We start from the raw sequence: 22,748 nt of genomic DNA on the forward strand, positions 1-22,748 counted from the left end.
TGCGCACGCGCCGCGCTCACTGCCTTCTTCTCAAGGCGCATGCGCAGTCGAGCTCTGCTCTCTCCCCGCCCCCCTGCGGCGGCGGCCGCTCAGTGCGTAAACAAAGCGGTGCATGCTGGGGAGCGGGAATTGTTACGCTCTGGGAGAGGGCGCCTCCATCTTAAGCGCTGAGCGTGTCGCGGCGGTGGCGGCGGCAGTGGGATGGCGGCGGACAGCCGGGAGGAGAAAGGTACGTGGGGTTGCGGGTGGCAGCTAGGCGCTGGGTTCAGGGGGAGGTTCAGGAGCCTGTCCTCTGTCTGAGCCATCCGCTCTTCGCGGGGCCTGCTTGGTTGGCGATGTTAGGCCTTCGCCCTGGGAGCGTCCGTGAGAAGGGGGGGGTGAACAGGAGGCCCTCGCTGGGGGGGTGGAACTGGAGGCCCTTGCTGGGGGCGGTTTCCTTGGCCTGAGGATGTGGCGCAGCCCCTCTGTGTGGGCAGGCGCTTCTGGGCGCGTTGAAGCGCTGGAGGCGACAGGGCCCACCCGGGGCAAGGTGATTGAGGGGGGGGGGGGGGGGGGGGCGCAGTGGGTGAGGCATAGGGCGGCGAGCTGAGCCGTGCTTATCTGGGTGGGCACCTCCGAGCGGGAGGCGTCTGATTTTCTGTAGTTATATTGGGGTCCACGGCCGTATTTCTTTCTTGGGGGCTTTCTGTCAAGGGCTACAGTCACTTCAACGAGCGGAAACTGACATTATAGTATTCCTTTGGTACTTTCCAATTGGTTTTACTGCCTTTACGGAGCTGCTGAAGGTTACTAGGTGCTGTGGGTAAATACATTTGAAATCAGCGAATTTTTCTAGGGCAATGTATATTCTGAACCTTTAAAACTTACTGTGTGGAAGCTTAAGTGATCCGCATGGTGCCTGTGATGTTATCTGCTATATACATCGTTCCTCGTTAAATTGACCTTAAAGAAATTAAAGCATAATTCACATGTAGGAGATTACTGGTTGGTGGTTAGCACAGATTATAGCAGTTTTCTGCAAAAGCATCACTGGTGGTGTGGGGTGATTTGCATCATTTTGAATTTCTGTGGAATATACATTTCCCATGAACCTTCTTGCAGGCTGTCAAATGTCTTTGGCCATATCTCAGAACGGTGAAAGCTTGCTATGTTTAACATTTACTGTGAAACCAGATCATGTTTAAAATTCCTACTAGGTTTTGTTAGAGCTGATGAGTAAAAGTGTTTCTGATGTTTGATTCTTACCTTTATTATTGTAAAACTGGAGAGGTTAGATATAACTGATCTATTTTGAAACAGTCTCGAGCTGTCATTGTAGTAAAGCAGTGAAATTGAAGTATTTGCTATAGACTTTCTAAATTTCAACTCCTATAACCATTTTTTCCAGCCAGGCTTGCCCTTTTGTTGTTGTTGTTTTTTCTTTCTCTCTTTCTCTCTTTCTCTCTTTCTCTCTTTCTCTCTTTCTCTCTTTCTCTCTTTCTCTCTTTCTCTCTTTCTCTCTTTCTCTCTTTCTCTCTTTCTCTCTTTCTCTCTTTCTCTCTTTCTCTCTTTCTCTCTTTCTCTCTTTCTCTCTTTCTCTCTTTCTCTCTTTCTCTCTTTCTCTCTTTCTCTCTTTCTCTCTTTCTCTCTTTCTCTCTTTCTCTCTTTCTCTCTTTCTCTCTCTTTCTCTCTTTCTCTCTTTCTCTCTTTCTCTCTTTCTCTCTTTCTCTCTTTCTCTCTTTCTCTCTTTCTCTCTTTCTCTCTTTCATCACTGATAGTGATAAAGTCATGTGTAACAGACAAGAAGTTTTTTGTGTTTTAATTTGCTTTTTAGTTTTCTACCCTCTGAAAGGGCTGATTCTAATTTAATAGTAGATGTTAATGCACATTTGTTTGTAACTGAATTTGTTTCTGCTGTAAATATGATGTTATTTTTGTACTCTTTTCAAGAGAGAAATGCTGTTTCACTGCTTAGGGAAAGTGGCAATAAACATCACTGTCCCTTTCAGTTTTAAATCGCCTGGTCTTATCCCCTCTGTTTGCCAATTCAGATTCTTGTTTGGACCCTTCCTTGAATAGATCTAACTCTTTTGGCCAGCAGAGGAAAAACACTCTCCCCAGGTTACTTTCCTGCTGTTTCAGGTGAGTTAAATTTGTTCATGGAGGGATCCAACACATCCCGGAGTCAACATAAGATGAGTTGCAGGAGAGCCCAGTTGGGAGTGTCTGTAGTGAAATGGACCCATATGGACCTTCCCCCTTCAGCAGAGATGAACTGTAAGAAATCTGTCCCTCTATTGTTTTTCTGTTTCTTTTTTTTGTGCTTTTCTTGATGCTTATCTTGATCTCTTTGAGATAATTTAGCCGATCCGGTTGAGCAGTGACAGTTGAGTAAGTGGAATCATTTTATGGAAGACATTTGAGCAGTATACCTGATGTAGTTGTCAGGTAGGAGCTGTGTGGTCACATTGCCCATTTTGCATCAGTAGGCTGCTAAATACATCTGGAAATTTCTTAGGAGTCAAATGCATCACGGAAAGGGGGGGAAAAAACCTTTCCTTCTGTCCTTGGAGTATGTTCTTAGGTTCTGACTATAAATCGGGCCTACCTGATCCTGAAAGCATTTATCAGAGAGTCTGCATCAGACTTGCTTATTCCATTAAATGTTTATTATTTTCTCATTTGTTTTGGAATTAGCTGATAGGCAATTTTTTTAACATTTCTGAATGCAACTTCAGTAGCAAGGTTAAATGTCTTTTACGCAAGTATGCTATTGCCTCCCTAGAACAGAAATGAGGCTGAGTTTCAGTATTTGTGATCTGCGATGGGTGATACGTTTAATTCTAGTACACCTATTTTTCATTAGTCTCCAGTAATAAAATCTTATGTTGTGAACTTGCCTAGTCTTTTGTGGGGAAGCATGATGAAATCCAGGAAATTGCAAACCATGTTTAGCAGTTGCACAGCCATCAGCCTGTCCCTTAAATTTCTGATCATTAACAGCAAGAATATTGTATCAGGATGTATAGCATCTGCAAGCATAAAGGTCTGCTCCTAAGGGAGTTATGATGTAACTTTGCATTACCTTTGAATGTCCTTTGCATGCTGCCAGTGAAAAACTTAACCTTCTCTGTGCATCACTTCCTTTGCATCATCAACAGCAGCTGTGCCATTCAGTGACCACTTCTATGTTCCCTTGCCACAGAAAAGCTGGGAGGGAAGCTAGCATATGGTGATTCTGGTGTATATAGAAGAGAGGAGCTTATAAAAGTCACTTTTCTTTCTGATGTGGGTTATCTTTTTCTAATACCAAGCTGTAAAACTTACCTTGTGTTACAGCTCAGGGTTTTGGTATAAAGAAGTTGTCAAACTTGGAATGACTTTCTTTACTACTTCATCCCAGTTTTGTCCTGCACAAGAATCCTGGCCATCTGTCTGCTTTTGTTTTTTAAAACAGAGAATAAAATCACTGGCAGTAATGTAGAGTGAAAGAGCCCAACATTTTACAAATTAGGAGAAATAATATGAGACTGCAAAGTTAATACTTTCTCTATTATTTTTCCTTTTATGAGCTAAGGCTTAGTCCAGTCTTATTTTGAACGTGATTGGACTATTGATCTGCTGTCTCATCCAATGAATCCTTTTCCAGAATCACCACGTATCCACTCTGGTTTTACTCAAAGTGAAACAGCTGGAAGCAGTGACAAGTTTTAAAAGTTGTGTGACAAGTGTGATCATTTACTGCTTCTAGCATGAATTTCCATTTATTTATTTATTGCCCTGTTGATGAAAGTGAATTAGCTATAGAGTTTTTTTAGAGCGACTCAGTATTAATTGAGGAGCAAATTTGTCTTTCCGCTTCTTCAGTGGGATGACCTAGCTTATGCTCTTTCTGTTAAATTATCTTGCCCTTTTATGGCTTCTTCCTTGGAGGTATATCACAAAATTCTGAACACAGCAATGAGAACAAAAATATTAGGACAGAAGAGTGGGAATAATTTAAAGTGCAAGATCTTCAGAATTTGGAGTAGAAAGGTCCCTCCACTTTGCTGATGGCACTCAGACTATATCCCAGTCTCTTGCTGTTTTTTTTGTTGGTTTTATTTTTATTTTTTCAAATTTTGTACAGGCTTATTTATTAAGCTTCCATTTATAGGTCAGCTTTCCTGCAAAGTGTGGTGTGAGGAGCCAAGTTGGACCTTATTCAGAGACCTAAATGCATCCTGTAGCATGTTTTAATTCTTCTATTGGTTTTACTCAATCAATGCATCTAAGCAAAATTTCGGAAAGAACAAAATTGAGAGAACTTTAATTTTTGTTATGTAGCAGATCTGTAAAGGAAATGTTCTGTTTTCTAAATACTAGTTTTACTGTAGTTTGCATCTTCAGACTCTTTATAGTTGTTCTTTTTTGTTTTCAGATGGTGAACTAAATGTTCTAGATGACATTTTAACTGATGCTCCTGACCAAGATGATGAGTTATATAACCCAGACAGCGAGCAAGATAAAAGTGAGAAGAAGGGTAGGTGACTTTTGTAGTGGATGTCTTATGTAAAAGGTGTAAAAAGAAAAAAAAATCTGTCTTATTAGGGTTAAGTCTTTGAGTAACAGGTTTTAGAACCCGATTCAAAGAGTTAAGGAGTCCAGAAAGTCTTCCAAGGGGATCTGCTCTTTCATCTGACCTTGCAAACAAGCATTTAACTAGGTTACCTTTTGCCTCAGAAGTAATTGCGGAGTCTGCATAGTCATGAGTGTATTTGGTGTTAGAAAAGTCTGTACTATTTGCTTTAATGAAATGAAACAGAGCAAGGGGGTCCACAAGTCTTGTTCTAGCTCAGTTGTTAATATGGCTTTAGGCCAGTATCATAAGCATTTGTTTAATGTTTCCGTATATAACATTTAGAAAACACCTACCAAAACCGAAAGGATTAGTTGCTCTTTTAAAGTGTTATGTGAGTTTTACAGCATCAGCTGTTCCAAACAAGCTCTTCTGAATATTGTTACTGAACTTAGACTGAGTATTTACCATAACAGCATTTATCATAAGTAGAGAAAGCAGGAGTCTCTGTAGAGGTTCAGATTTGTTATACAAAATAACGTTGAGTTTGATATCTCTTCTTATTTAAGGATCAAAAAGAAAAAGTGACAGGTTGGAAAACGTTGAAAGCAAGAGACAAAAACCTTCTGTGCATTCATCAAGGCAGATGATGCCAAAGCCTCCTAGTTCATCAGTTAGCAATAACAAGAGAATAGTGACTACAAAAGGAAAGCCAGTATCAGAATACAAGAATGAGGAGTACCAGAGGTCTGATAGAAACAGACGTCCAGATGGTGATCGAAAAACACGCGTGTCAAGCAGTTCCAGGGATCCTTATAAAGGACAACCAGAAAAGACTTGTCTGAGGAAGAGGGATATTGACAGAAGGGCAAAGTCTTCCACACCAGATGGTTCAGAGGTATTAAATGTTCTTGCTGCCTTATAAATAAAACAACTGAGACTTTTGTAAGGCGCGTTGTCTTAGGACTGTGTGTGCATCCTAACAATGTTATGTGACCACTGATTCGCTTTTTCTTTAAACATCAGAGAATCAGACATGATGTGGATAGAAGACCAAGCAGATCCAGCCATTCTTCTAAAGAAGAGGTTAACTCTGAGGAATATTGTTCAGATCGTGAGACTGGTAGCAGTGGCTCTTCTGAACAAGGCAATACAGAAAACGAGGAGGAAGGAATGGAAGAAGAAGAAGATGATGAAGGGGAGGAGGATGAAGAGGTGGAAGAAGACGGGGAAGAGGATGAAGAAGAGTACGAACAGGATGAGAGAGATCAGAAGGAAGGAAATGACTATGACACGCGAAGCGAAGCCAGCGATTCTGATTCTGAATCTGCGTCTTTCACAGATGGGTCAGTCAGATCTGCATCTGGTTCAGATGCATCAGGTAGGTGACGTTTAACATCCTGGTCTGAAGCACCTTGCCACTGAAAGTTTAGCTAATTTTAAGATACCGTTTAATGAACATATGTATCGTAATCTTAAGCAACATGAGTCAATAAGATCTTAATATTGAAATATCCTAGGGAAGGAAGAATCCTACTGGAAAATAATTTCTCATTATACTAGTACTTGCAGATACCAGGATTTCCGTGCTGAAAATTCATATTCTTGGTTGCTTGGACCTTGTTGTTCAGTGCTTTGAAATGTTAGTGTTTTTCATAGTAGTTTCTTAGTTAATATTTTCCTCATGGCTTAATTTCCCATGCAATTCATCTTAATGGAGATAAGCTATTCTGTATTCGTGTAGATGAGTGACCAGGTAACCTGGTGCAGTGTCTTCGCCAGAGAAGAATGTTAGGTAGTTGAGCAATGTCTGCCTTCTGTACAGCAAGTTTGAATGTAAGTTGGAATGATTAGTTATTAAGACGAACTTCTCTAAGTTTTGAGCAAAAACTAGAAACAAATACTTCTCAGTTGTTTAGCATAGCTGGTGCTAAGTTACAGATAGGAAATGTTAATGACATAAATATTGCATTATTTGGAGGATTTCAGGTTCACACAAACCTGTTTTCTGAGTATAGCTGAACGTTCTTTCCCTTAGTTCTTTTTATATACACAGACATAAAAGATTTGGATCAGTTAAGCCTTGAAAAAGGTTATCTCTATTGTAATTGCTGTAGAGAGGAGAAACTTCAGTACAGTTTAAATTTTTCTTAGAAGAAAGAGGCTTACCATATTGTTGAGTTTCCTCTTGTTTAGCTTCCTGATCTAAAGTCTTCATAGGCAGTCTTCCTGCTTTAACATCTGTGTTTTGATTTAGCTTTGTTATTTGGAATTATCGAATAGGAGAGTGTAACCTAAAGACAAGTAAATTTGTAATGGTTGTTCTGAAAAGGTCTGTAGTATAACCTTTTTCTAGAGTGCAAATAATTGTGTGCTGTAGTGTTTTGTTTTCATACTTCTTGACATTTTGTTAAGCTTTGAGCAAGCAAGCCCATGTCACTGTCAGAGTTTTTGCTCTGTAAATTTTGCTGAAGGCTGAAGAGAAGAACTGAACCACCCTTACTAGAACACCTAGGAAATTAATTCTGTCTTTCAACTTTGCATGCGATTTCTAGGTTTGTGGCATTTGTCTTCTTTGTGAATTAAAAGCTTTTGCACATGCAAAAGAAGCAAATGCTGCTTTGGGTGCAGCAACTGGGATTTTAACGTGTAATGTGTTACGAATATTTGCCTGTTTCAGTACTTTGCATCTAAATTTTGCCTGTTGCGTAATGATTAAAATGTTGCTATTATTTGGTATCATTTTTTTTAGATGAGAAAAAGAAGGAAAGGAAGAGAGCTAGAGGTATCTCTCCAATTGTTTTTGATAGAAGTGGAAGTTCTGCATCAGAATCCTATGCAGGTATTCTTTCCTTTTATTGCTTGTTGTCCTGACTTGCATCAAGTCTTAATGAGTAGTCTGAAATAAATGTAACTGGCTGTAGAGATTTATGGGGTATGTAGCTTTGTATAATTTAATACTGACTTCTGGCATGTTGTGTGTGGGTACCTTTGGAGGAGATGGGGGGAGGCGGGGAGGAGAATGTGGGCTTTCTTGTTACTTTAATGCTATTCTGTTGCTTAAGTGGAATTTTCACTTTTTTTTAAAACTTGGAAGATGATGATTCAGTGACTAGTTTTCTGAGTAGGAAACTGTTCAAATGCTATTTTAAAAAACAAACCCGAACCAAACAACCCAAAACCAACCAAACAATTAAAACAAACAAACACTCGTGCACATGGAACAGTATCTTTTTGTGTGTGTGGGTGCGCGCCAGAAAGCATAATTTGTCATGAATGAAAATTGTATGTGACAAGGCTGTAGAAATTGTATATTATCTCTATTAAGGCTCAATCTGAACAAAATGTACTTTGGCTAAACACAGGTTCAGAAAAGAAGCATGAGAAATTATCATCTTCCGTTCGTGCTGTCCAAAAAGGTATCATTTAAATTTGAATTTTTAATGCATGCCCCACAGCAAGCCATTGTCTCTGTTCATGAAATTGTGTAAGTAGTAATGTTCCGATATAAAGCATTTTGAGCCCATAACTGTGAGCATAATGAGTAAATCTTGAGCTAATTTTGCATGTGTTCAGAGTGTAATGCAAAAACTTCAGCCTTTTTTCCTCCTCACAGAAGCAACAAAGCAAAAAGAGGTGCTTCCATGTAAAAAGAGGACTGTATCAGTAATATCTATTGGAGGATTAATGTTGATATGTATGTTTCCTGATATTCATTCAGAGAGTCTCAAGGAAGGAAATAAGTCCTATATATCGGAACATCACTGAATCCTGCTACTTTTAGTTTTTTCTTTACTTGAATATCTTAAGTTTAAGTTTGATTTCCCTTGGCATTTTGTACTATAAAGCTTAGATTTCAAATTTCAAGTTGGGTGGTTGACTGTTTTGATACATAGGTAGGAATTGGGTGGGATACAGTCTATTTTGTAGGAGGCAAATAACTATCTACACTTACAGCAACATTTTTGAAAACTGAATTTTTACAATTGAACTTATTTTACGCTTTTCTTTTTCAGACCAAACAAGTAAACTTAAATACATTCTCCAAGATGCACGATTTTTTCTCATCAAGAGTAATAACCATGAAAATGTTTCACTTGCTAAAGCTAAGGTATGTTAATTTTTCTTGAAACTGATCACTTTGAGTATATTCAGACACAGCTTCCTATAAAAAAGCATACTGGTTTACGTGTGCTTTTTTTCATTACTCAGCTCTTGGTAGAGGTGATGATTAAAGCTAATGCTCCCTGATTCTTTAGGGGTAGCAACTCTGCTTCCACTGTAACCCAGAGGAGTTTCTAGGCCATCAGTCACTTAAAAAGGGGCCTTAAGCCCTGAGTGAATGAAGAGTGGAGTTTAATCTGACTCTGAAAATGTCAAGGGAACAGCAACCAGTGGATAGCTGGTTCAAGAAAGTTTTGGAAGCTAGTCTCCTTTGCTCAGTGCCTCTCTGAGTTACTTTAGCCTGGTGGTATGTTCTGAATGAGTCTACAATAGTCTTCTGTAAAAGTGATCACTTTAAGGTGACCAGGTGTGAAATACAGTGGATACATACAATGTTGTCATTTTTCCATACAAGACATTAAGTTCTAGCTATTGTAAAGAATTTAGAATCAGTACATTGAATTTGTTTTCAGATGTTCTGGAGAATGATTTTGTCTTTTTTGAAAAGCTGTTTTTATTAAAAAAAAAAAAAAAGTTATTACAATAACTGTTATCAGAATATGGTTTAGGGCAAGTGGTAGTCTTGAATAAATCCAGCACTATGGGTTTCCTGGTTCTATTAATTTTGAGGGAACTTTCCATTTTCAGTGTTACGGTACTTTGCAGTTTTCACTTTGTGTTAGACCTTTCTCTGTGATCAGATAAGTTTTATACATGGTACAGGGTAATCAGTGAGAATGTGGAATCTCTGGTGATGCTGAGCTTTTGGAATCTGTATTGTGCAAATAGATTTTTGCCTGGGTGCAGCATTATTGAGAAGCTGCTGGTAGAAATAGTGTGGATGGGTGATCTGCCACCCTGGCTGCGCTTCCTTAAGGGCAGAAGTTCATTGAGTGGAATTCTATGCGTATTCCTTATTGGAGCATAGCGTTTCTTGTTTCTCTGGGTTTCCTCCATGAAATCTTGGCAGTGCGATATTGCCTGCTGTTGTGTCTGTATCCATCAGCTTCTGTAGAGGCAATGTTTCGTTGTGTTACAGAAGCAGAACAGAAAGAATGCGTAAGTATTTAATGTTCTGTGATTCACAGCATTTTTAAGTTGGCTTTTGTGTAGCCAATGTCAGAAGTTGTTTTGTCTCTCAGTGTGATTTCACGAACCAACCTAAAACAATGAGCATCTGACTAAAAGTGAGTAAGAAAACGAATAGTCTTCTGGTGACTCTTCCAATGAATTGGCTTGTCATAAGGTCAGACGAGCAGTAATTGAGCACAGCGTGGGACATAAAAACATGTTATTCCCTGTCCTTTCTGTTTGTTGAAGACTAGTTTCTTTATCTACTAGAAAATATTCTGAGGCTGAAGCTTGAGCATATTAAGCAAGCATAAGCTTCTCTTCTGAACTTGTTCTGAGAAATGGAATGGGGAGCTGATGGTGCTGAAAATTAGCGCAGCAAACTAGGTATTTTATAGCTCAGTTGCCTAAGAGCAAGTTGAGAGTTTTTCTGCATGTGGCTGCGCAAGTGTCTGGTGGAAGGTAAAAGGTAGGAATTAGTCAGTGAAGATATGGGATGCTGAACAAACTATTTTGAATTATGTAGCTAGTTTGAACTGGTGTCTGGTGTCTTTGATATCTGTCCATTTGCTAAAAGAACTTCAAAGCCTGCAAGATTGCCTCTGCTAATCTGTCACGCCAACAGGGTCATTCAAGTCTGCCTGTCCTCCTTCCATTTATATGGGTCATTCTGAAATTAATGCCTCCTGTTTATTTCCATGGAAACTACCACAGAGCACAGCAGTACTATTTGATAGAGCACGTGCTCAGCTGAGAAACCCTGCTTTTCAACACAGTCACAGCCATTAGCTATGCATTTTCACCACCAATGAGCATGAACCTGCATGCTGTTCTCATACAGATCTGTGCCAGCAGAGGTGACCCACTGTTGCCACTGCTGAAACACATCACCCACTACCTCACTGTGCTTGTGGCCATTGTTTGGTCTCTATCAGTGTTCAGCAAACGTTGATGAATGTCAAAGAGCACCATTTTTTGTGCATGGAGAAATTTATAACAAGCTTTCTATACTATTCTGTGTCAGACACCGTTTTGTCAGACTCTCTGTTACTGTGTGTTGCACAGCAACAAAATGTAATGAGATATTGGTGGGAATGTTCGGTCTCTGCTTGCCGTAATGCCACCATCTGCCTCTGATGTGGGTCAACATCATAAAATAGGAGGCACTACTTATGGAGCATTCCTCATAGATTCTGCTTTTTTTCCCTAATATCTGTGTTTTCTTAAAAAGTACACGAACTCCCACAGTCACTTAAAACACAACTTAAAAATCCTGAAGACAGATGTAATCGTCTATCTGTTGTAATTACAAATTAAACGTTATAAGTGGTCAGTGCATCTACAGCGTTCAAAAAAGACAAGGCAACTTTTCTTCCATAAGCTTTATTATGAGACAGGCTAAAAGTGTTTTCTGAAAGAACTGATGTTAACAGGAGCGTTCTTTTGATTATATTTTATCTCTGAACACTGGCTTGGTTGTGTTTTCTTCACCTAAGCTATGTACTTGAAACCTTCTGTCAGTTAAACCACTTGACACTGACTCTTGGTTTTGGGTTGGGGATTGTTTTGTTTTAGGGAGTATGGTCAACTCTTCCAGTGAATGAGAAGAAGCTTAATGCTGCATTTAGATCAGCGAGGAGTGTGATTTTGATATTTTCCGTAAGAGAGAGTGGCAAATTCCAAGGTAAGGGAGATAAGCTTTTAGTAAGGTAAGTGAAAGTAACATTTTGTGTGGTAGCTTTTCTGTTGTTACAACTGATGTGAAATCCCTAGGATTTGCAAGACTGTCTTCGGAATCCCATCATGGAGGATCACCTATACACTGGGTGTTGCCTGCAGGAATGAATGCAAAAATGTTGGGAGGTGTATTTAAAATTGACTGGATTTGTAGGTAAATAATTGTTCATTTATGTTTCTGCTTACTAACAGTATGTTAGAATATCGTCTATTTATGATAATAAATAGATTATTTTCCATCCTTCATCTACCCATGCCCTCAGTTATTGAGCATGGTACTCAGATCTGTATCTGGTGTACAAATATTTTTGTTGTCCATTAATTAGCTTAGAGATTTTTAACATTTGAGTGTTTTCCTTCACTGATCTCTAACCCTGAAGCTAGGAAAGTATATTCTGAAGTCCTTGATGAGAGGCAACTGGTCACTTGATAGACAGCTGTGTTAAACAGCCATCCTTGCAGGATATTTTTTCCTGTGTTCATTTGATGTACGTCATTTGGCTGAAGAAGGGAAATGCTCATGTTCTAAAATAATGAGATAAGTAGAGACACTTGCATTATATATAGGATGTGAGCAGTCTGTTCGTTCCTATCATTGAGTAAAACTGAAAAAGTTACAAGTCTCTCTAAAGAAAACAAGCTGTATTGGTCCCATGAGATTTAGTACACGGTTGCATGAGCTCTGGTGCTGGCAGAAAGAATAAATGCAGAGAAGTTTTCACTTATTTATTGTTTAATTATAGGAAAATTGAGGTTGGAAAGAAGCTTGGGAAGTTACCTACTCTTATGTCAAAGATACTTTAGCTTAAGAGTAAGATCATGTGCTCTGGGTTTTATTTCAGTGACACTGTTATATGAAGTACATGAAGATACCGTGTCTCATAGAGACTGGTCAGCATATTTAGATTGTACTTGTTTATTATTGCACAATCTCAATATTTTACTAAGACGAGCATTTCTTCAATGAGATGGACTTACTGCAATGTTAACCAGGCTGTCATAGGATGGACTACACTAAGTGAAATCTTCAGTTCTTTGGTACTAATACGTTCATTCAGAGACCTACCAGTACAAAGGTTAACAGAATTATTCATTATGCTATGTCATATTGTACGAATTATTATTTTAAAATATGAGGGCAAAACTATAAATAACACCGCTTGCATATTTAGGCGTGAATTGCCGTTCACTAAGTCTGCTCATCTGACCAATCCTTGGAACGAACATAAGCCAGTAAAGATTGGACGCGATGGACAGGTTTGTTAATGCTGTTTTTTGTTTTAGTTTGTTTTTTGTTAATGATTTGTATCTTCTAGTGCTTGCTCAGTTTGTATGTACAGAAGATTTGGAATCTCTTTAGATCACTTACTCGTTGTTAGAGTACTGTGACAAAGGCATTCGTCTTATTTCTAATGCTGTTTGGAGAGAAGGAAAATGAAGACCGAAGAGTGACAGTTTTCTTTTTGTCTTTGTGGTAAACAGTGTTTGATGCTTCAAAACTGATATTTTGGAATTGAAATGTAAGATGTCATGGATTGTATGGTTTGCAAACCTGTATAGCATCAATTTTTTTTAACAAGTTCCGATATTTCCATCTGTGTTTTTTTCATTGCATTTTTCCTTTCTCCTGTTTATCTTAGGGCATAGGCACTACTACGATAAAACATATGCTAGTAAATTGTTAGTGGGGTGGCTTTCTGTCAGACACACTAGAGTGCAATGTAATCGAGTAACCCAACCTTGGTTTAAAATAATGGATTCTGCTTTTCAGAGGCAAGATGGGAGTAGCATAGTCCCCATACTGTTTATTTCTAGTGGGTTTTTTTTTGCTCATAGACACATTTACTTTGTTGGGTAGTAGAAGTAAAATGGTATCTTCTGTCTTGCTCAAATTTAGTGGGATTTTAAAAAAAAAAAAAAGTGTTTCCATTAACTTTGTTTTTCGTAAATGATCAAGGTTATTTATATATATATATATATATATATATATATATATATATATATATATTTAATGTACTGAGCAAGCATTGTCTGATGTTTGCTTTTCTAGCTTTTCAACTTGGGTTATTTCTTGAAGTGGTTGTCACTTACCCATCTACGTTTTGTGTAACCCCCAACGGATCTCTATTTTGAGGATGTTTACTCTTACCCTTAGAACTCATGTGAGATTTTTATATCTACAGCATACTTCCCAAGGACGATCCTCAGGCCTGCTAGTCACCAGGTTGAAGAAAACACTTTTTTCAATTGTTTTGCAGCTGTTTCCTGCTATCTTCATTTAATAGCCCCAGGTTGTTCTGCCAGAAGAGGTGGTCAACAAGTTTCTCTGTCCCTCTCCTCCAAGCAACTCAGTGTCACTCTCCTATTGTAGCTATTGTCCTCCATACCCGCACAGATTTCTCCTCTTTTCTTAGTCTGAACAGTCACAACCTGTTCAGTCATTCAGTATAAGGATTGTTCTGTTTGTGCAGTTACTGATGTCACATCCTTTGAAGTTGTTCCAGTTCTACTGTCCCTGTACCCCTGCCTTTATTTTTCTTCCTGTAAAGGTGAAGGGATCAGAACTATACCCCAGGAGTAGGTGGAACATGAACTTTCAGTGTGGTATAATGATTTTAATAATTTTCTTGTTCTCTTTTCCTAATAATCCTGACATGTGGTTTGCTTGTTCTGACTGCTGCCAAGTGTTGATCTAGTATTTTCATGGATCTATCAATCACTGACTAACTCTGTTTTTTTTTGTGTGGTAATAGTCAACTTCGTCAGGCCATGGATTTTTATGTGAAGCTAGGATGGATTTTTCTCCTTCTACGTGTGTTGCTTTTCTGTCTGTAATAGGTGATCATTTTCTTTATGGTGAAATACAGTCCTCTGGTATTGTAGCAAAACAGTGATGTGGCTTGGATGCCTAATGGGACGATATGCTTTCCCTGAGAGTTGGACTGTTTTATGAGAATTTTAAGTAGGTCTTAAAGAGTGGAAGGTAATGTAAGTGAATGTTGCAGTGTTGTCCTGTCTCTGGTGATGCTGAGATCTAAAGCTTTTTTTTTTTTTTTTTTTTTTTAGGGGATTTTTGTTTTAAATATGTATTGTTAATGTAACTGGGGAGAGTTTCTTATCTTGGTTTATAAACCACTACTGAACTTCTAACTAATTGTAGGAAATTGAGCCGGAATGTGGAACCCAGCTTTGTCTTCTGTTCCCTCCTGATGAAAGTATTGACTTGTATCAACTCATTCATAAAATGAGGCACAAGAGAAGAATGCACTCACAGCCCCGATCAAGAGGACGACCATCTCGTCGAGACCCCGTTCGGGACGTGGGAAGGTTAGAAACGTTCTTTGGACTGATAATAGGCACATGTATCAGAATAACGTGATGGAGGAATGTGATTCGTCAAAGCTTTCCCTGCGATAAAGAAGAGAGAAAATCCTCAAATCAAGCTGCATGGACAAGTTTGTGGCTTCATTGAGGATTTCACATGTTCACATGATTTCCCGGTCTGTCATTATTCAAGAGGAAAATGGGGATCTTTGCTTTTGCAGAGGAAAAAAAAAAAAAAGCTCTTAAAGTGCCATCTAGTTTAGACTAGATAATTTATTGAGATATTACAATGTGTAACACTAGCTGTAGGTAAGCTTGGATTTATTATGAGGAGGCTAGATGAAGAGAAGGATATATTTATATGCCAAAAATGTGTTAATATCTTGTAAAAGCCTTTTCTTTCAGGTGTGTCTCTGGATAAGCCTTATCAAATATGGGACTTTTATAAGGATCACTTATAATTTTTCAGAAGATGCCGCCTCATTTTGAGGATAAAATATTTAATTTATTTTGATATTCAAGAGGAGGAGCATTATTGGGACTGTTTCAAATTGTGTCACCGTGCTGTGTTAACCCCATTGCCAGATATTCTCTAACATGTAACCACTGAATTCACACATCTTGCTGAGCTTCTGAAAACAATAGGTTCTTTCCAAAAGGGATCGAGTGGCCCTTGGAGACCCGGCAACAAACCAACAGGCTGTTGCTGTGTCTGTATATACAACCTTTCCAGATGATGGCAGTACCTGTGGACTTAAAGTATTTTTAGAGGATCGACATGGTTATTGATCACTGCTATATGAACTTAACATCATTTTCCAGGAAAAAAGGGGGTGTAACTTGTTACAGAATTGGAGAAGTCTTTGCAAAGAACTGATATTAGCCCTTCTGCCAAACACCTTTTCCCTGTGTAGCCACTTTGCATACAGACTGATGTATGATTTGGGCTGAAACCTTTGGTTAAGTTTCCTCTTTGTGGAAACATCCTGTGGTAGGTACAGATACCCAACAAGAGTCCCCATTTCTTTGATCTTTAAAAAAAAAAAAAAAAAGGACACTAACGAGTAGGTAGGAGGAAACCTGGCAGCGTCCCCTTATTTTTGGCTTTAAAGGACTGAACACCAAGATGGCTTGTGAAGTTAAGCTAAGAGGTTTCCAGTGCAATAAAGTATATACAAGTGAAGGTTTTGCAATGGACTGCAAACTATACATATAACAGCACCACACCTTCTCATGCCTGCCAGGGCCTCCATTTATGTATGTGGCTTACAGCTAAAAGTCAGTAGTTGGACTACTATATGAACTGTTTCTATCATATTTTATACCGGTCGTAAATGCACTCTCAAAACTACAAGAAAGCGGTATGTTTATTCTTTACACCAGCTTTTGTTTTTCTTGATCTGATTTTACTGTAGATGCAACTGTTTTGGTTTTTGGGCTTTTTGCTCGTAGAGAATCTGCTTTCATTTTAAAGAGCTTAGTAACTGGGTATAGTGGGCTTTAAGAACTGAAATTGGGAAGGGGGAGGAAAAATGGCTCTTCATAAAAAGAAAGCTTGTTACTCAGCAAGCAAGTTGTACGGTAATTAAGCATTACAAGAAAATATCAATTTCTTGTCTTTGTCATAAGTAATTTTACCGCTCACTGCGGGAGGGAGGGAGGGATGTGTAGCTGATTTGTGTTTAAAAATGCTTCTGTGTTCGCGTTGAAGTCTCCCAGTAGTGTTTATGTTCCCTGACAAAGCAGCATTAGCAGCCAGTTTTCGGTTCTGTATTAAACATAACAGTGACTGGAATTTAACTGTTTCATAAACAGGCTTTCTCCCTGAGAGTAAGATTCTCAGGTAACAGTTCTCTTACTGAAAAGGTGGCTTGTGTAGAAGAGAGCACTAATTATTTTAATTAGGGAGCTTAAGTGTTCTTGAGCTTCCTGTTCTAATGGCACTGATGCATTACTGGTAAATTGCTTGGATCAGAAGCTGTTAGAAATGGCATTGGCCTGCCTAGCTAAACAAGCTACAGTGAAAGAAGCCGTTTCACAAATAATGTACAGTTTTATTTAATAATGTACAAAAATAAGCCTTTTGTAGAACCTTCACCCCATAGTTGGCAAATACAGTAATGTCTGTGCCTTTTTACTGTAATTATATACTTTACCATTTATTTTAACTACATTTAGAAGTGAGTGTAAATTTTGTTGTCCAACAGACTAGTTCAGAATGTAGAGCGGAAGGTATGTTAAAGCATGAGTCTAAGTTCTTTTTTCAGATGAAATTGTTACCCTTTGTTTGTTACAAAGGAATCAGTAGGTAGAGGTTTTTTCCTAACTACCAAAGCACGTGTAGCCAGAAAGTGAAATAGGAAGGGGGTATTTAATTTGACTTGTTCTTGATTACTTGAGTTCGTACTTAAAGCTGTGGAATGTTTTGAATCAGATGGAATTCAGAATGGTTAAATGGAGATCCTGGGCAGCTCAAGATATTCCTTTGAGGTATTCTGCTGTGCCGAATGCTCCAAACAACCTTGTTTAATCTCTGATATCTAATTTGTGTAGGCGTCGACCAGAAGATTATGATATTCATAACAGCAGGAAGAAACCAAGGATTGACTATCCCCCTGAGTTTCACCAAAGACCAGGTTAATATCTTACTGTGAAGATTTCTGTGCGCCAGTTCGCAAGTGTTTTCTAGTGCATCCTCATAAATTCTAAAAGTGAACTTCTAATGTGGCTGGGATAAAAAATTTAAAAAAAAAAAATGAACAAAGGATTTGTTCTAAGCGCTGCCTTTGGGTTTAACTCACCTCTTGCAAAGTTTCTGTGGTTCTCGCAAACCTTTACTGGTTTGAGAGAGAAATAAGTTACTCTAGATTGTGGCCTTTTAAGAATCTCATGGTTGTGTAAATTTTTGTGCATGATCCTCTTAAAAGCTTTTATTATATGGTTTGTTGAAATGCCTACCCATCACTAGAATTAGTTTAAGCTACTTGTCAATGCAGTAATTGTCAAATTAAAATGCTTATCAGAAATTTCCAGCTGAAAAGTCATCTGAGGTTGCCTGAGTAGCAGGTTTATTTAGGTTGCATGTTCAATTGTATTTTCAGAGAGAACTTTTTTTTTTTTTTTTAAACAAGCTTGGCATGAGGAAGGGAAAAGGAACTTTTACTGCTTTTTACGAGAGGGTCTAATCATGAATGTGGGGAAACAATTTTGTTACTTTCCAGAAAAGTGTTTGCAATGGTAGTAAAGCAACACTGGTAATATGGCAGATTTTTATTTTTCACAAAGCAAATACTAAAAAATGGTCAGTTGTAATCTGCATAATCTTGCTTCACTGTTATTGGGAATATATATCCCATTATTTCATTAGTGGATCTCTAAATCTTTCTTAAGAACCTGCTTTTATCTGTCCAGTTTGACGGCAAATTTAGTGTTCTTTGTAAAAAAGTGTTGTTGCTTCCTGGCTTTTCAAGACCATTATTTAGAGTACAGAACAAAAATGTAAAATCTAATGAAACTCAAAGGCATTATTTCATTAGCAATATAAGCATGCCTGGTGTTTTGCACTATTTTGCACAGCTGTAAAAAGTTTACATTCTAAACTGTAACAATTCTTTATCCTGTGAGGCTTTTCCGGATGGTTTTACCTTGTTTGTTTTTAATTTTCTGTATAACTGTATGTTCAAGACCTATTAGGAAATTGGTCTTAAGAATTGCTGGGAATAGTAGGATTCTACGGAGTGCATGGTTGTTAAGTAGCTATGGCCATGTGGTGACTGCTTGGGGACAGTACTCCTCGAGCTTGTGGGCATTCCCAATTTATTTGAATAAAATTCCAAGTCTTTGTTTGCATAGGTATTCCTTTACATAGTTGCACTGTGTGCAAGTTCCTATGAGTGTGTATTTATTATATATGTGAAACATTATTTTTGTTACTATATTGTGCTATTATTTTTGTATTGTCTGCAAGAAGTTGTAAGTTTTCTATAGTTATGTTGAAACTGAATACTATGGGTATTACACTGTAATACCTGTTACAGTTTGATAGCTGGAGAATAGATTCTTATGAGTATGTATTTAAAGATTATTATCATGAGATGGTAAATTAATACTGCTTGATGTTTGAACAGGGTATATAAAGGATCCCAGGTATCCTGAAGTCGACAGGTAAGGTGTGTTCATGCTGTTCTTTTTATGTCCTGGTAACTCATCCGTATGGATAATGTGAATTTAGTTCTGCAAATTTTTATTCCCAACAGACGATTTTCAGGAGTTCGACGAGATGTGTTTTTAAATGGGGTAAGTTTGTGCATGCTCATTTTGGGGGACCTTCTTATATTCAGCTTTCAGCACTTCTGAAGAACTCCTGTCACAAATATTAATATCCCTGTCTTTCATTTTAGTCCTACAATGATTACGTGAGGGAATTCCACAACATGGGACCACCGCCACCATGGCAAGGAATGGTTTGTGTCTTGTTCAACTTTGCCTTTTTCTGCAAAGCATGGCTTTTCTGTACCCTGCTATAGGAGCCTAGTAAATCCAATCTGTGCTCAACCCTTCCCTTTTCCTAAAATGTATCTCTGCTGTAACTATATAAAATTTATATCTACTATTTGTATTTTTACTTTATAGTCTGTCGTTCTAGTTAGTAGTACGGCAGTGAAAATCTGACTAATCTTGAACCTGCAGGGAGCTCTAAGCTCAGAGGAGATAACAGACACTTACTTTTAGCCCACATGAGGGCATGTGACGAGATTTTGTGTTTAGCTAAAGATTTGTAGTAATGGGCTTTCTTTCATACAGTAGATGCATCAGAACTGGACTTGCTGCATAGGATCATGGCGTGTTGAGGTGTTACGCAGTGGCTTGCTTTTGGTTAGGGCAGAGAAGCGTGTGGAAAAATAGCCGAGCATAATGAGCAGCATAGTGAAAGTAAGACGTGCTGTATAGCATCCTTCATTGAAGTGCATTTCTTTCCCTGTCTAGATGAGCATATATGTGAATACATGCGTGTACAGTTATGTACATTGAAATTAACTAATACTAGAACTAAAACTCAGGTTTGTTTTTTTTCATCCAGTGAGGAAAACGTCATTGTAGCAACTTACTTTGTTATGACCCTGAGTGAGAGTCCTGATTTTGAGTAACTGTAACAAGTCTTCTGGCTCTTGTGTATATTTTGTGAAAGCAAAAGGCTTTGCAGGATGTGGAGATACCTCTCACTTTTGCTCAGCTGAGACACAGCTTTTCTAACAACTTAAAGAAATAAACCAAGTTGTCATACTGGGAGGAAAGTGATTTATCAATCACAGCTAAACCTCCAGATTTTCCTGTCATTTTTCCCTCTCTTCTCCATTCTGCATGCTGCATAAATATCCTAAAAGCCAGTGCTTCCACCTACTTCTTTTGTAAAGAGGAATGTAAGCCAAGATGCTTCAGTAGAATCTGAAAGAAAGGCCTTGATCATTTAAAGAAATGGAGTAGGGTAGCAAGTAGATGCTTTGTTTAAAATAATAATAATATATTCAACTAGCATTTTGTGGAATAGTTTGCCTTGCAGAGTAAGCTGCAAGTAAAACAGAAGTAAAACAATATGTATTTGTAGGCGTGGCACTGAAAAGAATCTGAGAATTTACTAGTTTGGACAGAAATTTTATAGATGATTATAAAAAATTATAGTTAACAAAATTAAGTAGCAGAAGTTTACCTACAGTATCATCTTAAGGTAGGTATGGAAAGAGTTTATGTTTTGGGTCTGGGCGGGATGTTCCCCGAGTAGCTGAAAAATCAATGGTAGAGCAGTGATAAAGCATGCACGCTTCATGAGAAGTAATCTGTTACTTCTGATTGCAGCCTAGTAATTGTGTATTTAGGTGTCTGTATTTCCACCTGAATGAAAGTAACCTCTGCTGTGTATTCCCTGCACCACAGCTTATGTACATACCTTTGTTTTGGAACAGTAAACAGACTGCCTTTAACTTTCTTGTAGCCACCGTATCCAGGTATGGAGCAGCCACCACACCATCCTTACTATCAGCACCATGCACCTCCACCTCAAGCTCACCCTCCATACTCAGGACATCATCCTGTACCACATGAAGCAAGATATAGAGACAAACGAGTAGTAAGTGTCCAAAAAGACAAGGGAAGACGAGTCTTAAGACTAGGTTAGAACTGGGAGGAATTTGGGTTACAGATGTAGATAGTGTAACTTGAAATGTATTGACTTGGAAAATACAGATCATAAAAGTACATATTAGTTTTCCTTTGAAAGATAACTCATGTAGATTGACTAGATATTTTCAGTGTTGTTGAAAAGCCTCTCTTCCAGGTCATGTAGAAGTGAAACATTAACAGAATGTGGTCTTAAACTGACCTGTCTTCTTAAGATGGCATCCAGTTGTCAGGCTGTGAACTTCCTTGTTGAAGCTCAGTTTGAATAAGGACATGGCCTTCTGTAATTGCTTGTAATCATGCATAAAAGATAAACTTTTCTGTTAATGGTGAGTTCTGTAACTCTTAAAGGCACATCAAAAACTAGAGTAGATTGTTGAATAATTTTTTGCTGTCCTCAAAAGCTATTTAGCTTTCAGGTCTCTTGCTGGTATCTGACATTTGAACTCCATCTTACTGTTCTCTACTTCATGCATACTAGAAACACAGACCTATGGTGCTGCCCTGAAGATGAGAGAAGAAACTTGTACTTCTGGATGCATGTTTTCAGTTGGTTTTTTTTGCTGTTTTGTTTTTAATAATTATTTTATACTGGGCTTTCCCAAGAGTTACAGCCAGTCCCGTGGATAAGGACAGGGAGGGGATTTTCATCTGGCAAAGAAAATAAACAGCTGTCCTTCCCTCACAGCACGACTATGACATGAGGGTAGACGACTTTCTTCGCCGCACACAAGCAGTTGTCAGCGGTCGGAGAAGCAGGCCTCGAGAGAGGGATCGAGAGCGGGAACGGGACCGGCCTAGAGATAATAGAAGAGACAGAGAACGTGACAGAGGCCGTGACAGGGAAAGGGAGAGAGAGAGGATTTGTGACCGGGACAGAGACAGAGGAGAAAGAGGTAGATACCGAAGATAATCTGTCTAGAACCAGTGCTCACTTGAAACAAAAAGAGCTTGTATTTTTTTGTGTGTTTACAAGTAGTACATTTTCTTTTCAGCTGTCTACTTAAAGTTCGTTGTGTAGAAGGATTTATAATGACCCTCTTTATTCCAAGCATGCAGTGAACTGTGAACTGGAAAAACTCAGTTTGGCCAAAAATAGAGTACACAAAGCTGACACTTGACAATTCTATTGGAGCAGAATGGGAAACAGTCAAGAATGTACATATTGATTAATACTCAGTGAGTGTTCATCTACTTAGTAACTTCATTCTAGGTTTTTGAATACTGATGGAAAACTGCCATTTTTTTTTTTGCTTTGATGTTTTCTTCCTGTAGTTTCACATGGTTCTGTGGGGAGAATGCTGCTATCAAGTATGCAAATATTAAGTATGATTTTTGACTGAATGGCGGTGCCATAGCAGCTTTCTTCTTTTCTTCTTGTTTTTTAACTGTCTGTAAAGTCAAGTGTTCTTTCAGTCTTCAGTAATGAAAGCAATATTAAAAAGACAATATTGATACCTAATTTTTAACCTTTTTTAAAAAAATAAATCTTCCCGTGTTCAGTAACATTTTGGTCAATTATCTTGTCTAGTCTCCTTCCAAAATGTACACATTGCTTGGAATGTTCACAACCTGCGTGTGTGGAACAGGAAGTATTGCTGTATTCTACATTGCTACCATTTCTTTTTTTATATAAAAATAAATCGGTAACTGTTGAAATGGTTACAGCTCCAGACTGAGTTTCTTGATCTTCTAAGCTTGCCTGCTTTCCTGGAATGTGGCCGTTCTAGGAAAATATTGA

At 38.3% G+C, this 22,748-nt stretch overlaps 1 protein-coding gene across 5 annotated transcripts; it reads left to right on the plus strand.

Annotated features, from left to right (window-relative positions):
- The first annotated feature begins 117 nt into the window (after positions 1–117).
- Positions 118–22,680, plus strand: YTHDC1 (YTH domain containing 1). Of its 5 annotated transcripts, none has more exons than NM_001396237.1 (18): positions 118–229; positions 2,122–2,256; positions 4,400–4,501; positions 5,107–5,435; positions 5,564–5,918; positions 7,290–7,379; positions 7,903–7,956; positions 8,554–8,648; positions 11,348–11,456; positions 11,546–11,663; positions 12,682–12,766; positions 14,670–14,836; positions 17,387–17,469; positions 18,961–18,997; positions 19,090–19,129; positions 19,234–19,296; positions 20,823–20,957; positions 21,696–22,680. In NM_001396237.1, the coding sequence occupies exons 1-18, from the start codon at positions 202–204 to the stop codon at positions 21,918–21,920; spliced, it is 2,250 nt and encodes a 749-aa protein (NP_001383166.1). In that variant the 5' UTR covers positions 118–201; the 3' UTR covers positions 21,921–22,680. The 5 variants fall into 5 exon arrangements, with proteins under 5 accessions (NP_001383166.1, XP_046796101.1, NP_001383167.1 ...); XM_046940145.1 differs by lacking the exon at positions 2,122–2,256 and having other exon boundaries at positions 21,696–21,903; positions 22,003–22,670; NM_001396238.1 differs by lacking the exon at positions 7,903–7,956.
- Positions 22,681–22,748: the final 68 nt, after the last annotated feature.

This window comes from Gallus gallus, chromosome 4 (assembly GCF_016699485.2).
Source record: "Gallus gallus isolate bGalGal1 chromosome 4, bGalGal1.mat.broiler.GRCg7b, whole genome shotgun sequence".
Classification (NCBI taxonomy): Eukaryota; Metazoa; Chordata; class Aves; order Galliformes; family Phasianidae; genus Gallus; species Gallus gallus.

Coding starts and splice junctions, on each gene's coding strand:
- YTHDC1 (NM_001396237.1), top strand. CDS start 202: ATGGCGGCGGACAGCCGGGAGGAGAAAG. Junction 2,257..4,399: donor CCCTTCAGCAGAGATGAACT/GTAAGAAATCTG, acceptor TTTTGTTTTCAG/ATGGTGAACTAAATGTTCTA. Junction 19,297..20,822: donor CGCCACCATGGCAAGGAATG/GTTTGTGTCTTG, acceptor ACTTTCTTGTAG/CCACCGTATCCAGGTATGGA.